The sequence below is a fragment of the Herpailurus yagouaroundi genome, unplaced genomic scaffold, assembly GCF_014898765.1.
Source record: "Herpailurus yagouaroundi ecotype Mexico unplaced genomic scaffold, PumYag 28, whole genome shotgun sequence".
NCBI classification, from domain to species: domain Eukaryota; kingdom Metazoa; phylum Chordata; class Mammalia; order Carnivora; family Felidae; genus Herpailurus; species Herpailurus yagouaroundi.
In genome coordinates this window covers 73,294,141-73,316,729 of record NW_024412376.1, presented here as the reverse complement: position 1 = coordinate 73,316,729, position 22,589 = coordinate 73,294,141, and the positions used below count along the sequence as shown (strand labels likewise).

General features: G+C 35.6%; 1 protein-coding gene and 1 pseudogene across 6 annotated transcripts in view; one reads left to right on the top strand and one right to left on the bottom strand.

The window, feature by feature from the left end:
- ZGRF1 (zinc finger GRF-type containing 1) overlaps positions 1-22,589 on the bottom strand; it is a 93,061-nt gene that overhangs the window by 47,601 nt on the left and 22,871 nt on the right. For 5 of the 6 annotated variants that reach the window (XM_040475701.1, XM_040475706.1, XM_040475730.1 and 2 more), the window contains 6 exons: positions 17,003-17,076; positions 12,730-12,780; positions 10,103-10,186; positions 7,892-8,077; positions 2,443-2,545; positions 2,246-2,343 (listed from right to left, as the gene is read on the bottom strand). In XM_040475701.1, coding sequence (XP_040331635.1) covers positions 2,246-2,343; positions 2,443-2,545; positions 7,892-8,077; positions 10,103-10,186; positions 12,730-12,780; positions 17,003-17,076 — 596 coding nt within the window. The remainder of the gene's footprint in view (positions 1-2,245; positions 2,344-2,442; positions 2,546-7,891; positions 8,078-10,102; positions 10,187-12,729; positions 12,781-17,002; positions 17,077-22,589) is intronic. The other variant, XM_040475713.1, reaches the window with a different exon arrangement.
- On the top strand, positions 13,107-14,247 carry LOC121039870 (60S ribosomal protein L5-like; annotated as a pseudogene).

The following is a 22,589-nucleotide window of genomic DNA, read 5'->3' as shown; positions in this document are numbered from 1 at the left end:
CACAGGCGTTTAGGTCTGTTCCTATATATTCACCAAACCCGCTCCTCCCTGCTGTGGACTGAATTGTGTCCCCCACAAATTCAGATGTTGAAACCCTAACCCCAATGTAACTGTACTTGGAGACATGGCCTCTAATAGGTAACAAAGTCTAAATGATAAATGAGGTCATAAGAGTGGGGCTGTGATCTGACAGAATTAGTGGTCTTATAAAAAGAGAGCTTGCATTCACCTGCTCTCTTTCTTTCTTTCCATGTATACACATCGAGGAAAGGCCATGTGAGGACACAGTGAGAAGGTAGCTGTCTGCAAGCCTGGAAGACAGTCCTCATGAGAAACCAAATTAGCCAGAACTATGATCTTGGACTTCTGGCTTCCAAAATTCTGACAAAATAAATTTCTGCTGTGTAAGAGACACATTCTGCAGTATTTTGTTATGGCAATCCCGGCAAACTAATACACTCCTCCTTCTTACTCCACGCAGTGAAAATCACACAATTGTTAAGTCAGATAGCCAGGAATCTTTCTTCTCCCTTTTCCTTCACCCTATCTACATTCAATCCATCAACATCCATGCTTCTAACTCCTTTCACTGCCACAATGCCTATCCTCAAGTCCCTATCAATTAAGTCTCCTCTAAACTGGTTTCTCTGTTTCTACCACAGCATCCATTAAACCCATCTACCACAGAGCAACCAGCAAACCTTTTAAAAATGTAAATTAAGGGGTGCCTGGGTGGCGCAGTCGGTTAAGTATCCGACTTCAGCCAGGTCACGATCTCGCGGTCCGCGAGTTCGAGCCCCGCGTCGGGCTCTGGGCTGGTGGCTCGGAGCCTGGAGCCGGTTTCCGATTCTGTGTCTCCCACTCTCTCTGCCCCTCCCCCGTTCATGCTCTGTCTCTCTCTGTCCCAAAAATAAATAAAAAAACGTTGAAAAAAAAATTTAAATAAAAATGTAAGTTAAGTCATGTAATTTTCTGCTGAAAACCCTTCATGGATTTCCCTGAGGAACACAGAGGACTATCAAAATTCTTTACCTCACCTGTAAGATTGTGTGACTGGCCCTGCTCACTTTTCCAATCTCTAATTACCACTTTCACACTCTACAATCCCACTACTCTGGCTCTCGTCCACTTTCTCAAGCCCACTCAACTCTTTTCGATCTCAGGGTATTTATACTTGCAGTTTCTTTACAAGGTATGCTCCTCCCCCTACAGCTGCCACAGCTGGAAAAGCCATAAAGTAGATTTATCCATAAAGTAGATTCCCCTATTTCAGAGTACGTTCATAGCTTTCTTACATAGCAATTATCTCAATTTATTTGTTTGCTTGCACTCTTGATTAACATCTCTCTCCCTCCTTTAACCATCTCATCCTCTTTCTCCTTGGCCTTTAAAGACAGAGATCATACATACCTATTTTGTCCATCACTCTATACCCAAGTCTTACAAGTTCTGACCTACAGAGGGTATTCGGTATTGGTGAATTGCTATGTATTCATGAATTTTATATATTTTTTTTTTTTTCAACGTTTATTCATTTTTGGGACAGAGAGAGACAGAGCATGAACGGGGGAGGGGCAGAGAGAGAGGGAGACACAGAATGGGAAACAGGCTCCAGGCTCTGAGCCATCAGCCCAGAGCCCGACGCGGGGCTCGAACTCACGGACCACGAGATCGTGACCTGGCTGAAGTCGGACGCTTAACCGACTGCGCCACCCAGGCGCCCCAATGAATTTTATATTTCACAGTAAAATTTCATAGTCTATTCCACACATGTTCCATATATTTACAATTAAGATTATGCCTAGGCATTGTATATCAGTTGTTATTATTGTCGGAACACTTTTCTATTATGTTTTCTAACTGGTTCAGGAAAGCTATTAATTTTTTAAGTTTATCTTGCCTTCAACTAACTTACAAAATTCTTCTTAAACTTCTCATTTTTAATTGATTCTTCTATTTCTTCCTCTCTAATTATGTATGCCTCCTATGTCATGTCATATTAGAAAATTCAAAACACCTTTGAATAATAAGATGGTAGTCATCTACATTTTGTTAATTATTCTAACAGAAATTTTGCTGCTTGTTTTATCGTTAAAACAATGTTGGCTGGTTATTGATAAACTTTATCACGTTAAAAATGATCCAATCTTAAAATTTTTATCTTTTTCGTTTTTAATGGATTCATTTCTTATAAGACTACCAAGATTTTTTACTACCAACTATTAAAACTTTGCTTACACTGTACCTTATTTGCTTCCAATGAAGTCCTCTCTGCTGATTTAAAATCAGAATCCAAATAATGATATGAACGTTCTGACTTTTTAGGAGAGAAATCTAAAATTGCTGTGGAGAAAAAAAAAAAAAAAGCATGGATTTTTACATAATGGTTTGTTCAATGTCAAATAACTTTTTAATGTTATGTTTTATTTAGACTTTACTTACAGTCATTTTCAACTGTGTCCTTATTAGACTCAGCTCTCACTTGAAAATTGTCTTCAATATTAAAACTAATACCTCCTTTTGGAAAGTCGTCTTCATCTGGGAACTAGAAAACAGAGATCCATTTATCAGTTTATTTAGTAAAAAGAAACTGTATGTGTGTGTGTGTGTGTGTACATATCTATATCTTTATCTACCTCTCTATATATACACATATAGCTTGTGGTTATAACGAGACACAGACAAACAGAAAACAATATGTTATGAAACCAATTCTAGTCAGGGAAAGTAGAGTATATTACATTTCATCTATTCTTACAGTTCACATTTCTTATACCTTAACACCATTGAAATGCAGATGAAGCCTGTGATGACACTTTTACATCCCTATAGCACCAGCAATGGTTGTAACATAGTTGGTATTGCTGTGCAAGTGAAACTATATGCAAGTTAGACATACTGTTCATATATTGGTCACTTAAATAGGAGTTTGCATTAACATTACCATGTTATGAAATTTTGCTGTTTAAATGTATTCAAAAGGATGACATTATCATTTGCCATTGAACAAAAAAGTCTTGTGTTCACAGAAGGGCAAGGAAACAAAGCAGGGTGATATACCTTACTTGTGATATACAAATAAACCCAAGACTTCTTTCAATAAATATAACATTAAAAATCTAAGTGAAAGTGAAAAAGTTCTAGAGATCTGTTTCACAACATTGTAAATATACTTCACATAACTGAACCATACACATAAAAACGGATGAGGTTGGAAACTTTATGATGTGTTTTTTACCACAATAAAAAGTTTTCAATAAAAAGTCTAAGTGATAAAGCATCGTATGTTAACTGACTGTTCTTCTTTCTCAGTGATGTATAATAGAACAGTGCGCCTTTCAATCAGTGAGAGCACCTGAGAATTTAATGAACTACAGAATTTTTTTTAAAGTTCAGAGACTGCTATATGCAATTTGCCACACTCACACCAAAAAAATTCTCTCTGGTCCTAGATCTATCTGGTCATTTTGCCTTAAAACATATCATAGAAACTCATGACACAAAACATGACCATAACCAACGTATGTAAAAATAATTAGAAATACAACAAATGGGGGTGCCTGGATGGCTCAGTCGGTACAGCATGTGACTCTTAAGCTCAGGGTGGTGAGTTCAAGCCCCACATTGGGCACGGAATAAAAATAAAATAAATAAAACAAATGGATACAAATTTCATTTTCAATATGAGTGCCTCTATTCTCCTCAAAAAAACCATAGGAAATAAGACACAAAAACATCTTTTATCTTTGATGAAACTAAGAAACAATGGTAACCTTTAACAACCATATATTAAGAGGATGGGGAAGAATACAAACTTCATCATATGAAAGAAAGTCACACCAAAGTACCTATTACAGGGGAGTCCAATGACAAGTAAACTGATTTACCCCTATAACCATGGAAACACTTAGAAACTATGCCGTCCACAGGGGCTGCTGAAAAAGTAGGCTACAAAAGGCTAAAAACATTTGATAGAAGCTTTATTTAAAAAAAAAATTTTTTTTCAACGTTTTTATTTATTTTTTTTTGGGACAGAGAGAGACAGAGCATGAACGGGGGAGGGGCAGAGAGAGAGGGAGACACAGAATCGGAAACAGGCTCCATGCTCCGAGCCATCAGCCCAGAGCCTGGCGCGGGGCTCAAACTCACGGACCGCGAGATCGTGACCTGGCTGAAGTCGGATGCTCAACCCACTGCGCCACCCAGGCGCCCCTGATAGAAGCTTTAGAATGAGAAAAATCAAGAAAATAATGGGGAGGAAATTACCAAAATATTATTTTTAAAAAAATTTTTACAGGACTGGTGGACTTGTATCTGCAGGATAGATTCACTGAGAATTCAATATCCAGTATTAATAAAACCTGAAGGAAGGTTCATCACTGTGAAATTTCAGGAATAAAGAATACAAAGAAAATATGCTTAAAAACCTCTAGGAGAAAACACTGCTAAATTTAAATTTAAAAAGAAAAATAGCAGATCATATCCAATTTCTATATTTAGCCTATCAATCAAGGATGACAACAGAATAAAAATATTTACAACATACAAAGTCTCCCAAATTCTATTTCCCATTCTCCCTTTCTTCAGAGGCACTTAAGATGTGTCATAACAAAACAAGAAAAAAAGACAATGTTCAAGATATAGGCAACTCAAGCTAGGAAATAGGCAAAGTTTATTTATTTTTTTTAATTTTTTAAAATGTTTATTTACTTTTGACAGAGAGAGAGAGAGAGAGAGAGAGACAGAGTATGAGCGGGGGAGGGGCAGAGAGAGAGAGAGAGAGAGAGAGAGAGAGACAGAATCTGAAACAGGCTCCAGGCTCTGAGCTGTCAGCACAGAGCCCAACACGAGGCTCAAACTCACAGACTGCGAGATCATGACCTGAGCCAAAGTCGGACGTTCAACCGACTGAACCACCCAGGTGCCCCTAGGCGAAGGTTAATTTTAAGATGCCAACTATACAGTGTAGATTAAAACAGACAGATGGAGGACATAGGAAAGGGATCCAAGGGGGAAAAAAATGAACTAACAAAGTTTATCTAATAAGTTTGTGTAGATTCCTGTATTGAAGGGTATTTTATAAAAAGCTTTTCAAGTATGTGAAAAATCTTTACTCCAATATTCAAAGAATACTAAGCAAATTTTTAAAAATGAGACAATTAGAAACTAAGAAAAAAATCCAAAATTATAAAAGAAACAAAATGTAACCACAGTATATTGTTTCAGCTGTGAAAATATTACCATATTTATAATACAAATGTTGAACATCTATTTATCTAAAAATGATATAGTTATACTAGGAATCTGAGAGAATATAAAGAAGGAATTCAGAAATAACTTATTCTACTTAACATAGCCAATCATTAGTTCTTACTAAAAATAGTGTAAAACCATGATAATAAAGTAAAGCAACAAGATTCATTATGAAAAAGAACTAAAGGAAAACTTAAGAGTTCTGGCTCCAGAAACCATGAAAAAAAGCACTGATAGATCTGATTACATAAATATTAAAAATGCATTTCTGCAGAAAATCATAAACAGAACCAAAACACTAATACATTAGGAAAAATGGCAAACGGTTAGTTTTCTTAATATGAAAAGAGCTCCTACAAATCAAATATACAAATAACAGATAGAGAATGCTGTATGCCACAAATGTAAAATTTTATGGGAAAAATTTAAGATCAAAATAGAAAATATATTATTACAATATTGAAAAAATATCAATAAAATATTGTAAAAATGTCAATTCTCCTCAAGATTTACATACACAATGAAATTCCAATCAAATTCCCAGCATGTTTACGTACATGTGTGGAAATTATTAAGCTAATTCTAAATGTATATGGAAATGCAAAAAGCTAAAAAGAAGAAAGTGGGAAGATTTAGAGATGCATGAAAACACATACTTTGTAAGATATGAAGACTTCCCAAACTACAAACCAATGAATCAGAACAGAAACCAAAACTGGACCTGAAATATAAGGACACGTGATTTACACAGCAAAGGGGGAAACACAAAAGGATGGAGAAAAGATAGCCTTTTCAATAAACGGTGCTAGGTCAACTGAATGTCCATATGGAAAAAATATGAAACTTTATCCATATCTCAATACATAAAAAATTGTACATCAAAGTGTGAAAGGCAGATAATAAAGCTTATACAAGATAATATGAGAGAATATTTTCTTTTCTTTTTCCTTTTTTTTTTTTTTAGAGAGAGAGAGAGAGAGTGTATCTGAGCAGGGGAGGGGGGGGAGAGAGGGAAAGAAAGACAGAGAGAGAGAGAGAGAGAGAGAGAGAGAGAGAGAGAATGAGAATATCCCAAGCAGGCTCCACAGTCAGCACAGAGCTCAATCCCGCAACGCTGGGATCATGACCTAAGCTGAAATCAAGAGTTGGACGCTCAACCACTGAACCACCCAGGTGCCCCATGGAGGAAAGACTTCTTAGACCTAAGACAAAAAAGCATTGATCATAAAGGAAAGGGTAGATAAATTGTATTATGTTAAAAATTATAAACTTCCATTCATCAAAAAGCATCATTAGGAGTAAAATATAAGACAGAATCAGGGAAGGTATTTGCAAAGTATTCAACTGACAATGAGTATATATCCAATATATAAAGGATTTCAAAAATTAATTAAAAAGATAAACACATGAATTAAAAACTGAGGAAGAAATCTGAACAAATACTTCATCAAAGAGAATACAGAGAAGGCCAATAAGCATCTATAAAGGTCCCAACCTCACTGTTAGGCAGGAAAATGCAAACTAAAACCACAATGAAATACCACTACATATCTACCAGAATAGCTAATATTCAAAACACAAACTGTCAGAACCAAGCGTTGATGAAGATATAGAGTGATGGGGACTCTCATACACTTCTGATAGAAATGTAAACTATAACAACCATTTCTGGAAAGCAGTTTGGCATTATATACTAAAAGCAAAGATATGCATATCTGGTGACTCAACAATCTCACTCCAATAAAGTATAATTAACAGAAGTGCATGGCAGCACACGAATGTTCCTATCAGCATTATCCATAACAACCAAATGCAAACAACTGAAGAATGGACAAACTGGGGAATATTCATACAACGGACTAGCACACCAGCAATGAAAATGAATAAACTACAGCTACAGGTAACAACAGTGATGAATTTCAAACATTCAGTGTTGAACAAAAAGAATGAGACACAAAAAATACATTGCATATTACTACTCTATTTACATCAAGTTTTAAAAGCACAATGAATATATGGTGTTTTAAGTCAAACTAATGGTTACCTTTGGAGGGAACAGAAGGAATAGTAGTTGAAAGGGAGTAGAGGGGGACTTCTGGGTGGAGGTTACATGGGTGTGTTCACTTCGTGGTAATCATTAAGCTGTGTACTTATGGTATGTACATTTATTTTGTATGTGCATCACACTTTAATAAAAAAGAAAAAAAATTTAATCTCTTTGACATTGTTTCAAATATATGCATATTGTTCTCTCTCTATGACCTCTATTTGGTAGCAATAAGAAGTACCTGGTGTCACAGTGAAGTGGGGGTGGGGATAATAGAAGAAAAGAAAAAATCTATAGCTGTTAAATATATTTTCTAAATGTGATCTATTTGCCATTGTCATGAATCCCTAGTCTTTTCTTAAATGAAAAGTAATCCTTTAAATTCCAGGTCCTAAAAGGCAGCAAATCTTTCAAATAAAATATTTTTCTCTTATTTAGATTGATTTCAGATACCATGCTTATCAATTTACTAAACTCCTTTGTAACTTACATTTGTTCAAAGATTTAAATATAATCTGTTTATAAACAAAGATTTAACATTTACGTAAAGAAAATGATTTGGCAAGGTGCAACTAGAAAAAATATTTTTACCTGCAAGAAATCAATCTGCATACAAGCACTAGTCAATTTTGGTGTCAAAAAACAAGAGTCCGTCATGCAGTTTCCATACTCAATACTATCTGGGAACTGACTGCATTCTAGCTGTGAGTTGTGTCCTCTGACCATCACAGTGCTAGTGGCTGATCCTTTCACTTGGTGCCCTTGAAACTCAACAGGCTACAAGTAAATTATTAAAAATGAGTATTGCATAAGTATATATTGATATATAGTCACAATGTATATATACACAGAAATCACAATTCAGCTTCAGCTCTATTAAGTATTACTTAATGTAAGTAATTACTAAGTGACCAATACTAAAACCAGGAAAGACCCCTATTATCCTAATATGTTAATTATGAAATATAATTCAGTTATTGATTTAATTCAGTTCAAAATGAATAAGTACTAATTTTTTCATTATAAGCATAAAAGTATAGTTATAATGAACTAATTCCACCAGAAAGATGTGGAGCAGCTCACAGTTTGTGAGTTCGAGCCCTGTGTCAGGCTCTGCGCTGATGACAGTATGGAGCCTGCTTCAGATTATCCCTCCCTTTCTCTCTGCCCCTCCCCCATTTGCTCTCTCTCAAAAATAAATGAATAAATTAAAAAAATCAGAAAGATGCAGCACCTGGGTAAATCAGTCAGTTGTGTCCAAGTCTTGATTTGGGCTCAGGTCATGATCTCATGGTTGTGAGACTGAGCCCCCAGTTGGGCTCTGTGTGGGACCTACTTGGGATTCTCTCTGCCCCTCCCCTACCTGTGCGTGCTCTTTCTCAAAACAAATAAACATTAGAAGAAAAAAAAACAGGAAGACATAGTTGCTCCTTTCTCTATGCTTCCCCTGTACATTATAAAATTTTCCATTATAGACTTACCACATTATAGTACAACAAAGTTTCTTCTTATCTATATACTACCTATACTGTAAGCTCCTTGAGGGAAGAGACCTTTTTGTTTCATGAGGATATAATGTGCATTTAACACTGTCTTTGGCATATAGGAGACAGTCAACAAACATGATAATAGGAGGGAAAGTAAGAGAAGAAATACAAGAAGCATTTTCCTTTGTTTAGGCATTTTGTACACTATCAGGCTTAATAGAGGAGGGATGGGGGCTCCCAGAAGATCTGATCCTATTGCTCTGAGACCAGAGGCCTAAAAATAGGATGCCAATCTAGGCATGTACTTCAGGGAGGTACTGTCATCTCCTCAGAGACTTGATCAGCTTTCAGGCTCCAAATGGCTTTCTCTGCTGCCCCCTTGAGGGCTCTAGGATTTTTACTCCTCACAGGATGACCAAACCTACCCAGAAAGTAGGAAATTAAGATTGCTAATAGAGCCAAAGGAATGTACATAAAGGACAAATTTATTTCTAACTCATAAATGAACAAAATTATAATAGTATATAATCTGAATATTCTCTTATTAAAAATGAAGATTCTAAATCACACATTTGAGAGGAAAATCAAATCTAAATTGCCCCTGTATGGGACTTTTATTGAAAATATCCTGAATTATGAAGCACACACATTTCAATAAAAAACAGTCTCAATTGTTAAAGACTGTATATTTCCGTTTTGTTTGATGGGGAATACACATTCTCCACAAGAACACAGATGCCTTGTTGTCTATGTTTCTAAGTGGATCTCTTCTGTAGAGATCTATTGGGTTTAAGAAACAGAATCGGTACTTACAAAACTCAACTATTTATATGCTACTTTCTCTATCAATTTTTGATATGCAGTAGGTGGAACTACTTAGACCTTGGTTTATATATACTTCTACAGAAGTAGAAGTGGTAGAGTAGACTATATGTTCATAGCCATAAAGATCTCTATTTTGTTCTCCACAGAACATTCATTAATTATACTTAATTTATTATCCTGTCCAACCCCTAGGGCATCCTTCACACACACACACACACACACACACACACACACATATATACACACACACATATACGTGTATATATATCCTTCATATATACATATATATGAGATGCATTATTATTAGTTCATGAGTAAAGAGAAAGGGCTCAAGACCAAACAAAGGCTAGCAGTCAGTTACTCTTGCTCTTAAAACCAGGTTAATTCATTATGCTCACTAACCTTCTACCTATGAAAACTCTGATAGTTGTATAAAAAGCAGCAGGAAAAGACAGTAGATTAGAAAATCAAAGTTCTTCACAAGTTTTACCTTAGGATCACAGGTTTTTCTCTCTAACTGTTTAGGAATAACATCTAGAAAAGTAGCCTCTTCTTCATCTCCCAAGGGAAAGAACTAGAATAAAATATCAGTAAGTGTGTTAGCTACAATAGTTTTGTAGGTGGTTCATGGCTTAGATGGGAAAATACTCCCAAAACTTAGTTTCCCATTTGAAAATACACTTGCCATTTCAATCTTCTGTATATACATATGTATAAAAGGTACCCCTGGCAAAGGAGTTCTCTAGCAGATAAGGCACTATGCTAATTGATTTTAAAATTCAGCAATAAAAAAATTCTAATCCTAAAATTTTAATTGAATGTTTTAACACTAGAAAAAATTGTTGAGTACTTAATAATTATCCATCAAACCTAATATTTAATGCGAATGTAGATTATTTAATTCAAAAATTAATATGAAATCAAAGGAGGAAAAATTGTAAACAGTGTTAACAGTTTATCTAAAAAATGAATCAGGGCACCTGGCTTGCTCAGTCAAGCACGCAACTCTTGATCTCAGGATTGTGGGTTGTGAGTTCAAGCCCCAAGCTGAGTGTTAAGCCTACTTAAAAAAAAAAAAAAAAAAAAAGAATAATTTTCTAGCAACCATAAAACACAAGATATAGACAATAGAAACTAGTCATTTTTAGTTCATCAAATGACAATGTAAAATAACCATGATTTCTCCTATGATTTAGATAGAAAAATGAATTCAACTGAGAAGCAATTTTTATGTTTAAAAAATATAGAGAAAAAAATTTCCCCAATAGACAGAAGAGATAAATTAGTGTATTTCTTCAAATAATGGGAGCTTTCCATTAATAACAAAATACATTAACACATCTCCCAACGAAGTAGTTCTTGAAAACTTTCAACTCTTATTTTATTTTATCAACTCACATTTTAGAATTAGAATTTTCTAATACAGTGAATTTAAAAAATCAATTAGCATAGCACCTTCTCTTCTGCTTTGCTATGTGTAGCTAATTATAGAAATAAAGTGGCAGTGTCATTAAGTGTATCCTCAAAGAGGACCCTAATTTAAAATTTTGAAAGTTCTTTCTATCACTAGTGTACATGAAGAGATTGCTTCAGAGGGTTGTAGTACAAAACGCATTACATAAATGCAAATATATTCCTATATTAATGCTACAGATTTAAATAATTTTTTTTTGCAAAAGACCGTAAGACCTTTTTCATTACTGTTAAAATTACAATGCACTTTTTAAAAAACATGTAATTATTTACTTATTTATTTATTTAGAGAAAGCGTGAGCAAGAAGGGGCAGAGAGAGGGAGAGAGAGAATCCCAAACATCTTTGCATTGTCAGTGCAGAGCCCTATGCAGGGCTCAATCTCATGAACTGTGAGATCAGGACCTGAGCCAATACCAAGAGTTACATGCTTAACTAACTGAGCCACCCAGGTGTCCCAAAACATGTAATACTTGTTTTAAGAGGAAACTCATTCTGGAGGAAAAAACAGTGATATTGTTTATTTGCAGTTTATACTTTGTGATAACTGTTCTTGAAAGCATTAAATCCTAATTTTTCAAGTGAAAGAAAGCATTAAGAATATGATCATATATGGCCCTGGGTGGCTCAGTCAGTTAAGCGTCCCACACTTAGTTTCTTTTAGCTCAGGTCATGACCTCATGCTTCGTGAGTTCACACCAGTAGCATGCTTCCTGCTTTGGATTCTCTCTCTCTGTCCCTCCCCTGTTCCTGTGCGTGGTGCACCCGCTCTTTCTCTTTCGAAATAAATGAACTTAAAAAAAAAAAAAAAAAGAGGGGTGCCTGGGTGGCTCAGTCGGTTAAGCGTCCGACTTCGGCTCAGGTCATGATCTCGCGGTCTGTGAGTTTGAGCCCCGCATCAGGCTCTGTACTGACAGCTCAGAGCCTGGAGCCTGTTTCAGATTCTGTGTCTCCCCCTCTCTCTGACCCTCCCCCGTTCATGCTGTCTCTCCCTGTCTCAAAAATAAATAAATATTAAAAAAAAAAAAAGTGACCATTTATAAGCTAAATTATGCAGTTGCTAATTTTGATTTTATGCATTTGCTCTTATTATATACATAAAGTGTGAAAAATGATTGAGCCACCACAATATGAATTTTATTTGTTATGTTTTGTTCTCTTTTAGGCAAAGGAGTTGCAGGTGCAGCTGTAATTGTCAATGACAATTCTTGGATTAAGTAATGCTTACAAAGTTTATAGACTTAGTTTTATAATAAAAGATTTGTTATATAACCAAATTGCATTGACCACACAGGCATTGGTACAAAAGATAGCAGGATCATCTAAGTAAGTATAAAGGAGCAACTAATTATAAATGAGATTGAAAACTAGTGGTGCCTGGGTGGCTCAGGCGTTAAGCATCTGACTTTTGATTTTGGCTCAGGTCACTTAAGATTCTCTCTCTCTCCCTCTCTCTGTGCCCCTCTCCTACTTACACACATACTGTCTCTCTCTCTCTCAAAAATAAATTAATTAATTAAAAAATAAAAAATAAGATACATGAGACTGAAAACTGACAATGTAAAATACAAACATAAAATTATATGCCATACCTATATATACAACTATAATTTCTGGCTACTTTATAGTTTCAAAATGAACATACCTGCAAAGACTGAAGTGGTCCACTTGGTTTGACTTCATTTTCTTTTATAATCTTAGGAACAGAATATTAATATAAGAACAACTAAAAGGTAGTAGTAAGTTACAAAAAATACATAAATTTCAATTAGACATAAGAAGTAAAAGAACACCATCACTAATAATCAAGGAAGTAAAAAATGTTAATGAAACACTATTTTACTTAGCAAGAATTGAAAATATCTTAGTATTGGTGAATGTAGAGTGAAATAAATATTCATATTGTAAAACAGTAAGACTTTTAAATTTGACAATATATATCAAGAAAATTGTTCTTAGCCTTTCAAGCTATCAGTTCCACTTCTGGGACTCACATCTAAGGAAATAACTTAAATGTAAGCAATGATTCATGTGCAAAAACATTTACTAATATTTTTTTATCCTAGCAAAATGCTGGAAATAACCTAAATGTTCAAAATAGGGCACTGCTTGTCCAAAGCACAGGATATCCATAGGACGGAATAGTAAGTAACCTCTAAAAGATATATTTAACTGCTGGTCAGTACCCAGTAGCAAGCCACCAATGCCAAACTCTGTTCCGCAGGATGGGGTTTATTAAAAGTTGTCAAGAATAAGACTGATTTCAAGAGATACCAAGTGAAATTTAGAAGACAAGAGCACAAAACTGATTACAATGCTTTGAAATGCTCGGCGATTCAGGATAAAAATAAGTACAACACACCTTAATACAGGATGGTAATTTGTGTAACAAACAGAGATCTCATTTGTCAGATTGCTAATGCCCCTAAAGGAGATACACTAGTTTGTGCAGCTCATGGGCATGAACTCCCAAAGTATGGTGTGAAGGTTGGCCTGACAAATCATGCTGCAGCATAGTGTACTGGCATGCTGCTGGTCCACAGGCTTCTCAGTACGTTTGGCATGGACAAAAGTCTATGAAGGCCAAGTGGAGGTGACAAGATGAATACAACGTGGAAAGCACTGATGGTCAATCTTGTGCCTTCGTCTGCTATTTGGATGCAGGGCTTGCCAGAACCCCTACTGAAAATGAAGTTTGGGAGGCCCTCAAGGGACTTGTGGATGGAGGTTTCTCTACCCCTCATAGTACCAAAAGATTCCTTGGTTATGATTGGGAAAGCAAGGAATTCAATGCAGAAATACATCAGAAGCACATCCTGGGTCAGAATGCTGCAGATTATATGTGTCACTAATGGAAGGAGACTAAGATGCTTACAAGAAACAATTCTCTTGATAAAGAACAATGTAACTCCAGACATGATGGAGATGTATAAGAAAGCTCATGCTGCTGTACAAGAGAATCCAATCTTTGAGAGAAGCCTAAGAAAGAAGTTAAAAAGAAAAGGTGGAACCATTCCAAAATGTCTCTTGCCCAGAAGAAAGATCGAGTAGCTGAGAAGGCAGCTTCCTTAAAGCGCAGGATCGGTTGCTGAGAGCTAATAAACCAAACCATTATTTTCTTTGAAGATTTTTCAGATTAAAGATAATAATAAACCTATTCACCAAGCAGCTAAAAAAATAAAATAAATTAATAAAAGATATATTTAATAAGTGTTTTAATGATGTGAGAAATACATTAAGGGGATAAGATATAAAACTATTTGCACACATCAAGCTAACCATATTTTTAAAAATAGGCCAAAAAATCCTGGAAACACTAATAATAATTATCTCTCAGTAGGTTGTTTTATTTTTTCTTCACTTTATTCTATAATTAAAAAAAAGAAAACATCAAGATTATTAAAAAAAAAAACAGTAACATGGAAAACAGAGTAAGATACAAAGTGGGGCAAATGAAACATTTCACTTTCTTTTCTTTTAAATATATCTTCTCGAAAAAGTGTCATATGAATTATCCCTCCAAATATGCTAATAGCATCCCCACTGAGAAACAAGAATTTAGATTTATTCTAATAAATTAATTTTATTCTAGAATTTCAATGTATCTAATTAGTACTATTATTTTTATATTACTACAATGGTTCCCAAACTGTTCAAGGTACTTTGGGGTGCCACAGGAAACTAACATGGGCTCCATAAGATATTTTAAATTTAAGGGAAATACAGTGTCATTTGACCTCTATTGAATGAACTACTAACTCAAGGTAGTTCTATTTCAACAACAGATCTTATGTCATTTCTCTCAATGGCACCTTGTAAAGCTGAGTTTTCAGAAATTGCTATGATAAAAAAAAATCAATTACCATGAGAAAAACAACGTGAACTAATTATTCTAAGGTTTGAGAAGCTGAGCAGTGCCCAACAAATGCATATATTCTATCAGTGATTGTGTTTAAAAATAAAATGCTTACAGCAACTTCTTACTTAACACATCTCTAGAGGCAAGGGAAACAAAAGCAAAAATGAACTCTTGGGACCTCATCAAAATAAAAAGCTCTGCACAGCGAAGGAAGCAATCAGCAAAACTAAAAGGCAACCGACAGAATGGGAGAAGATATTTGCAAATGACATATCAGGTAAAGGGTTAGTATCCAAAATCTGTAAAGAACTTATCAAACTCAACACCCAAAAAACAAATAATCCAGTGAAGAAATGGGCAAAAGACATGAATACATATTTCTCCAAAGAAGATATCTAGATGGCCAACTGACACATGAAAAAATGCTCAACATCACTCATCATTGGGGAAATACAAATCAAAACCACAATGAGATACCACCTTACACCTGTCAGAATGGCTAACATGAACACCTCAGGCAACAACAGATGTTGGCGAGGATGCAGAGAAAGAGGATCTCTTTTGCACTGCTGGTGGCAATGCAAGCTGGTGCAGCCACTCTGGAAACAATATGGAGGTTCCTCAAAAAATTAAGAATACTGGGGCGCCTGGGTGGTGCAGTCGGTTAAGCATCCGACTTCAGCCAGGTCACGATCTCGCGGTCCGTGAGTTCGAGCCCCGCGTCAGGCTCTGGGCTGATGGCTCAGAGCCTGGAGCCTGTTTCCGATTCTGTGTCTCCCTCTCTCTCTGCCCCTCCCCCGTTCATGCTCTGTCTCTCTCTGTCCCAAAAATAAATAAACGTTGAAAAAAAAAATTAAAAAAAAAATTAAGAATAGAACTACCCTACAACCCAGCAATTGCACTACTAGGTATTTATCCAAGGGATACAGGTGAGCTGTTTTGAAGGGGCACATGCACCCCAAAGTTTACAACAGTGCTATTGACAATAGCCAAAGTATGGAAAGAGCCCAATGTCCACTGACGGATAAATGGATAAAGATGTGGTATGTGTATATATATATATACAATGGGGTATTACTTAGCAATCAAAAAGAATGAAATCTTGCCATGTGCAACTACATGGATGGAACTGGAGGATATTATGCGAAGCGAAAGTAGTCAGAGAAAGGCAAATATCATATGACTTCACTCATATGAGGAATTTAAGTTAGAAAACAGATGAACATAAGGGAAGGGAAACAAAAATAATATAAAAACAGGGAGGGAGGCAAAACTAAAAGACTTAAATATAGAGAACAGAGAGTTGCTGGAGGGGTTGGGGGGGATGGTTTAAAAGGGCAAGGGGCATTAAGTAATCTATTCCTGAAATCATTGTTGCACCATATGCTAAATAACTTGTATGTAAATTAAACAATAAACTAAAAATTAAAAATAAATAAAATGTTTACAGTAATCATTTCACTATACATATATCAAATCATTATGTTGTACACCTTAAACTGATCACAATGTTATATCTTTTATATCAATGAAAATGGAAAAAATAGGGGCGCCTGGGTGGCGCAGTCGGTTAAGTGTCCGACTTCAGCCAGGTCACGATCTCGCGGTCCGTGAGTTCGAGCCCCGCGTCGGGCTCTGGGCTGATGGCTCAGAGCCTGGAGCCTGTTTCCGATTCTGTGTCTCCCTCTCTCTCTGCCCCTCGCCCGTTCATGCTCTGTCTCTCTCTGTCCCAAAAATGAATAAACGTTGAAAAAAAAAATTTAAAAAAAAAAAAAGAAAATGGAAAAAATAAAAAGCTCACTAAATTACTAGGACATAATACTTACTATGTTGTTTAACACTACTAACAACTTAATAAATGGAACTGCCAGTTTGGTTTTTCTTTTTTCCTTTTAGCCAAGGGATATAATGAAAAATATTCTGATACAAGGTGTGGGAGAGTCATGAAGCAAGATAGCTTGGAACCCTGTATATTACTGTAATTTCATTACTAATGACAACATTCTATATCAAAATATAAGAATATGCTGATAGGAAAAAAAAAAAGAAAAAGACGTACCTGTTGAGAATCCTGGTTCAGATGAGGAAACTTTGGTAAAGTTTGTGAAACTACTTCAGTCAATGGTTTCCTAGCTATAATAGATAAAATGAAATTATTTTATTCATCATACATATAGTAGTGTTTTAAACTTTTTAAAAACTTATTTCTAGGGGCACCTGGCTGGCCCAGTTGATGATGACAACTCTTGATGTCGGGGTTGTAGGTTCAACCCCACACTGGGTATAGATACTACTTAAAAATAATAAAATCTTTGGGGGTACCTGGGTGGCTCAGTCGGTTAAGTATCTGATGCTTGATTTCAGCCCAGGTCATGATCTCATGAGAGATCAAGCCTCCATGCTGACAGCACAGAGCCTGCTTAAGATTCTCTCTGTCCTTCTCTCTGCCTCCCCCCAACTCCCACTTGCACGAGTCTGTGTACGCTCTCTCAAAATAGACATTTAAAATAATAACAATAAAATCTTTAAAAAACCACCTAAAACTGAATGAAACAAGGAATACAACTTAAATTTGAAGATAAGGTAGTCTTGATAATTGTTGAATATGGATTTTGGATATCTGAGGATTCATTGTCTATTCTCTGTATGTTCAAACATTTTCATGATAATAATTTTTAAATAAGATTTTTTTTGGTTATGTTCTAAGTCAGTACTAGAAATGCTTCCTTTCGTCAAACTAATTGAAAAACTGAGTAAACAGCTAATAATCTATACTAAAAATTCTAAAAATGAAACATTAACTGTTAGAAGAAAGCCAAGACCACCCTATACAGCTGCTATGTGCAAACACAGAAAAGAAAAGAAGAACCTCATGCTATTTCTGGGTCTATTTTAAACCCATTTGACTATGGTTTGAGAAAAAAAAAAACTTCAATTATTTCCAAAGTGTATTATGCCAGACACTGGGAAAACAGCAGTCCCTTGAAAAGGGAGAGCCACAGAATAAACCAACCGCATAAATTCAGATTATGATACAAAAGGGCATCATAAAGGTTGATATGACAGAGACTAATGTAGATATGATGATTGGAAAGCTCTCTTGTGGGAAGTGATACTTAAGTTGAGATCTGAATATAAGAAAAGGCCACCAGCTATGCCAGGGGTAAAGGTGTTGAGACCAAAGGCACAAGTAAAAAGACTCTTGAGACAGAGAAGTTGACAAGTCTACTGAATACAAAAGACATGGTGGCCAGGCCATCCTACCTTGCTTCAAAATAGGATTTTTTTTTTCTTAAAGAAAAGTGCATATTCAATCAATTCCTTCTAAAGTCACCAAGACTATAACTTTTTTTTTTTATTTTTTTTTTCCAATGTTTATTTATTTTTGGGACAGAGAGAGACAGAGCATGAACAGGGGAGGGGCAGAGAGAGAGGGAGACACAGAATCGGAAACAGGCTCCAGGCTCAGAGCCATCAGCCCAGAGCCTGACGCGGGGCTCGAACTCACGGACCGCGAGATCGTGACCTGGCTGAAGTCGGACGCTTAACCGACTGCACCACCCAGGCGCCCCTATAACTTTTTAGTCAATTGTTATTTATGGTTTCATTATTTTCCTGTTAAAATTCAGAATACATTAAATGAAATAAAAATAAGTGGATCTTGGAACTTGATGCTATTTTTAAAAAGATTTTCATGCACTGCATGAAAATTGGTGTGTTTTCCTTGATTGCCTTCACTCAAGAATAAAATTCTAAATTAACATTTCAAAGTTATTCTTAATTATCTCATAAAAACTTTAACCTACTGAAGAAAAAAAATTTTTTAAACACATTCACACATCCTAAATTGGTGGTAAAACTGACTCATCTCTAATTCTGTATTAATTTTCTCAGATTGTCTTAAGAAAACCAACATTCCTTTTTGAAGAAATACATTTATATCAGAAAACAAATACAGTTAATCTTCCTTACTCACAGATCTTACCTACGCACTAAAATTTATTCAGAAACCCCAAATCAATACCCTGTTTTTGAGGTCGTTTGTAGACATACAGAACTACAAAAAATAAGTTGCCCGACATATACATTCCCAGCTGAGGTAGAACAAGGCAACACTCTGCCTTCTTGAGCTCTCATACTATAAACAAGTATCCTTTCTGTCATCTACTTAGCCCATGTTTTTGTATTTGGGGGCTTTTTGTAAGGGACTGTGCTATTTAAAATGTTCCCTAAGCATAGTGCTGTCTAGTGTTGCTAAGCGCAAGAAGGCTGTGATGTCCCTTACAGAGAGAACATATGTTAGATGAGTTTCTTTTTTCTTTTTTAAGTTTATTTATTTATTTTGAGAGAGACAGAGAGAGAGTGCAAGCAGGGGAGGGGCAGAAAGAAAGGGGGAGAAAGAGAGAGAGAGAGAGAGAGAGAGAGAGAGAGAGAATCCCAAGCAGGTTCTGCACTGTCAGCACAGAGCCTGATGTGTGGCTCCAACTCACAAACTGAGATTATGACCTGAGCCGAAAACCAAGAGTTGGACGCTTAACCAACTGAGCCATCCAGGCGCCCCTAGACAGAGGTTTCTTTCAGACATTAGTCATAGTGCTGTTCACTACAAATTCAATGTTAATGGATCAACAATATATATTGTCTTCAAATGGAAACAGATAAAAACAAGATTTTGATCAGTTGATGAAAATGCTTTGACCAGGGGCTTGAAGGAATCTACCCCTAAAAGCAAGGACTCATTTTTCACTAATTCAGTGTTTATGTTGATTTTATAGAATATAACTACCACAAATAAGAAGAATCAACTGCAATCCTCTTTTTAACTTGATGAGAAAAAAGATTTCTTAAAACTAAATTCTATAATTCTCAAGTCTTCATACTAGGGATTTACATCCTTATATGATATTACATAATCATATCTACCCCTACTTATTTTTCATTAAAATTTCTTCTTTCTTTTTAATTTTTAGAAAACAAACTATCAACTGCCATCAAACAACTACATTTTTTAAATTAAATTAAATTTTATTTTTACTTTATTTTTTAATATGAAATTTATTGTCAAATTGGTTTCCATACAACACCCAGTGCTCATCCCAACAGGTGCCCTCCTCAATGCCCATCACCCACTTTCTCCTCCCTTCCACCCCCATCAACCCTGTTTATTCTCAGTTTTTTTTATAGTTTTTAAATTTTTTTAACGTTTTTTTAAATTTATTTTTGAGACAGGCAGAGACAGAGCATGAACAGGGGAGGGTCAGAGAGAGGGAGACACAGAATCTAAAACAGGCTCCAGGCTCTGAGCTGTCAGCACAGAGCCCGACGCGGGGCTCGAACTCATGGACCGCGAGATCATGACCTGAGCCAAAGTTGGCCGCTTAACCGACTGAGCCACCCAGGCGCCCCTATTCTCAGTTTTTAGAGTCTCTTATGGTTTGTCTCCCTCCCTCTCCAACTTTTTTTCCCATTCCCCTCCCCCATGGTCTTCTGTTAAGTTTCTCAGGATCCACATGAGTAAAAACATATGGTATCTGTCTTTCTCTGTACAACTTATTTCACTTAGCATAACATTCTCCAGTTACATCCACGTTTCTACAAAAGGCCATATTTCATTCTTTCTCATTGCCAAGTAGTATTCCATCGTGTATATAAACCACAATTTCTTTATCCACTCATCAGTTGATGGACATTTAGGCTTTTTCCACAATTTGGCTATTGCAAACAACTACATTTTAAAGAAACATATCAGGGGTGCCTGGGTGGCTGAGTTGGTTAAGCCGGCCAACTCTTGGTTTTGGCTCAAGTCATGATCTCACAGTTTGTGAGTTCGAGCCCCTGCTTGGGATTCTCCTTCTCTTTCTGTTCCTCCCATACTTGTGCTTTCTCTACCCCTTTCTCTCACTCAAATAAATAAATAAACAAACAAACAAACTTAAAGAAACATATCAGTACATATAATAATTTATTCCTATTTTTCTCAGGAATCCTTGAGATATTCAAATAAGAATTCAATTTTAATTTCTCTTTGAGTATCATAAAGTACATTGTTCATTCAAATTCATATGTATATAATATTTGCTATATTTACTAATATGTTCTATAATAGTTTTTCTTTAAAAAAAATGTTGCTGTTGGCAACATACCATAAGCAAAGTCAGAAGACCAATACTATACTGAAAGAAAATATCTGCAACATATATCATAGATAAGAGGCTAGTATCTCTATTATATAAAGAACCCTTACAAATCAATGAGAATAAAAAGAACACCCCCCATTAAAATCTGGACAAAAGGGTAAGAAAATTCATGAAAAAAAGATATATAAATGACACTTAAACATATGAAAATATGCTCAATTTCACTTGTAGTAAGAGAAATGCAAATTTAAGTATACTGAATGCCATTTCTCATCTATTAGATTAGCAAAATTCAAAAGCTTGGTAACACACTATATTGGCAAGACTAGAGAAACAAGCACTCTCAAACATCACTGACAGGGCTACGAAATGGAGGGAATGTTGAAGTATCTAATAAAGTCACGCATTTACGCAGCAAACCTACTGGGAATTTGCCCTGAAGACACACCTCAAACAATATGCAACACACACACACACACACACACACGGTTATGTATTGTCACATTATTTGTAATAGCAAAGTATTGGAGACAGGTTGCATAAATGATGGTTTATCCACACAGCGGAGTATTACACAGATATAAACAAATAAAATGAGGATGTGTCCTATGAATTGATATGAAGTGATTTCCAGAATATATTAAGTGAAAAGTAGGTGCTAAAGAATATACAGACTTTACTGTCTTTTGTTGAATATGTGTGTGTTGGGGGCGGGGGGGGGGACAAGAATTTAAACATAGAGCTGTTTATTTTTGCAAAAAAGAAACACAGGTATGATATATTGGTTACATATAGCAGGTGAGTAAGAACAGGATAAAAGGCTTAAGGAAGGCATATGAATTTATGTTTTTATACAGCTTTGACTCTTAACTAGGTTCATATTTTACATAGTCAGAAATAAAAATAAATCAACAAGGTTGCACAAAAAACCCCTCATACTGAAATATAAACAATAAACTTAACTCTATTTACATCAAATGATACTACAATCACAGTAAAGAAAAGTAACCCAAGTAACTTTTGAACATAATACTCCAACTCTATATTCCCAGGATACATTCTAAAAAAAAAAACCAAAAAAACAAAAAAAAAAATCAAAGGATTTGTGAACTTCACAAACTTGTAAAGGTTTTTTTGCTAGTAGCGATACTAGTATAACAATTTGGAAGCTATTTGATGTGTATTGTATGTAGAATTGAGGAAGTAAATATACGGATGTTGTTGGGAACCTTTTTTAAAAAGATTTTTAAAAGTATTTTTAAAAGATTATATTTTTAAAAGGGTGTCTGGGTGGCTCAGTCAGATGAACCTCTGACTTCATATCAGGTCATGATCTTAGGGTTCATTAACTCGAGCCCTGCTTCGGGTGAGTGTGAGCCCCACTTCTCTCTCCCCCTCTCTGTCTCTCTGCCCCTTGCTCACTTGCGCTCTCTCTCTCTCAAAAAAAAAAAAAAAGAAAAAGCATCTTCTAGCACACATCTAAAAATGTAAGACAGGAATGGATATTCT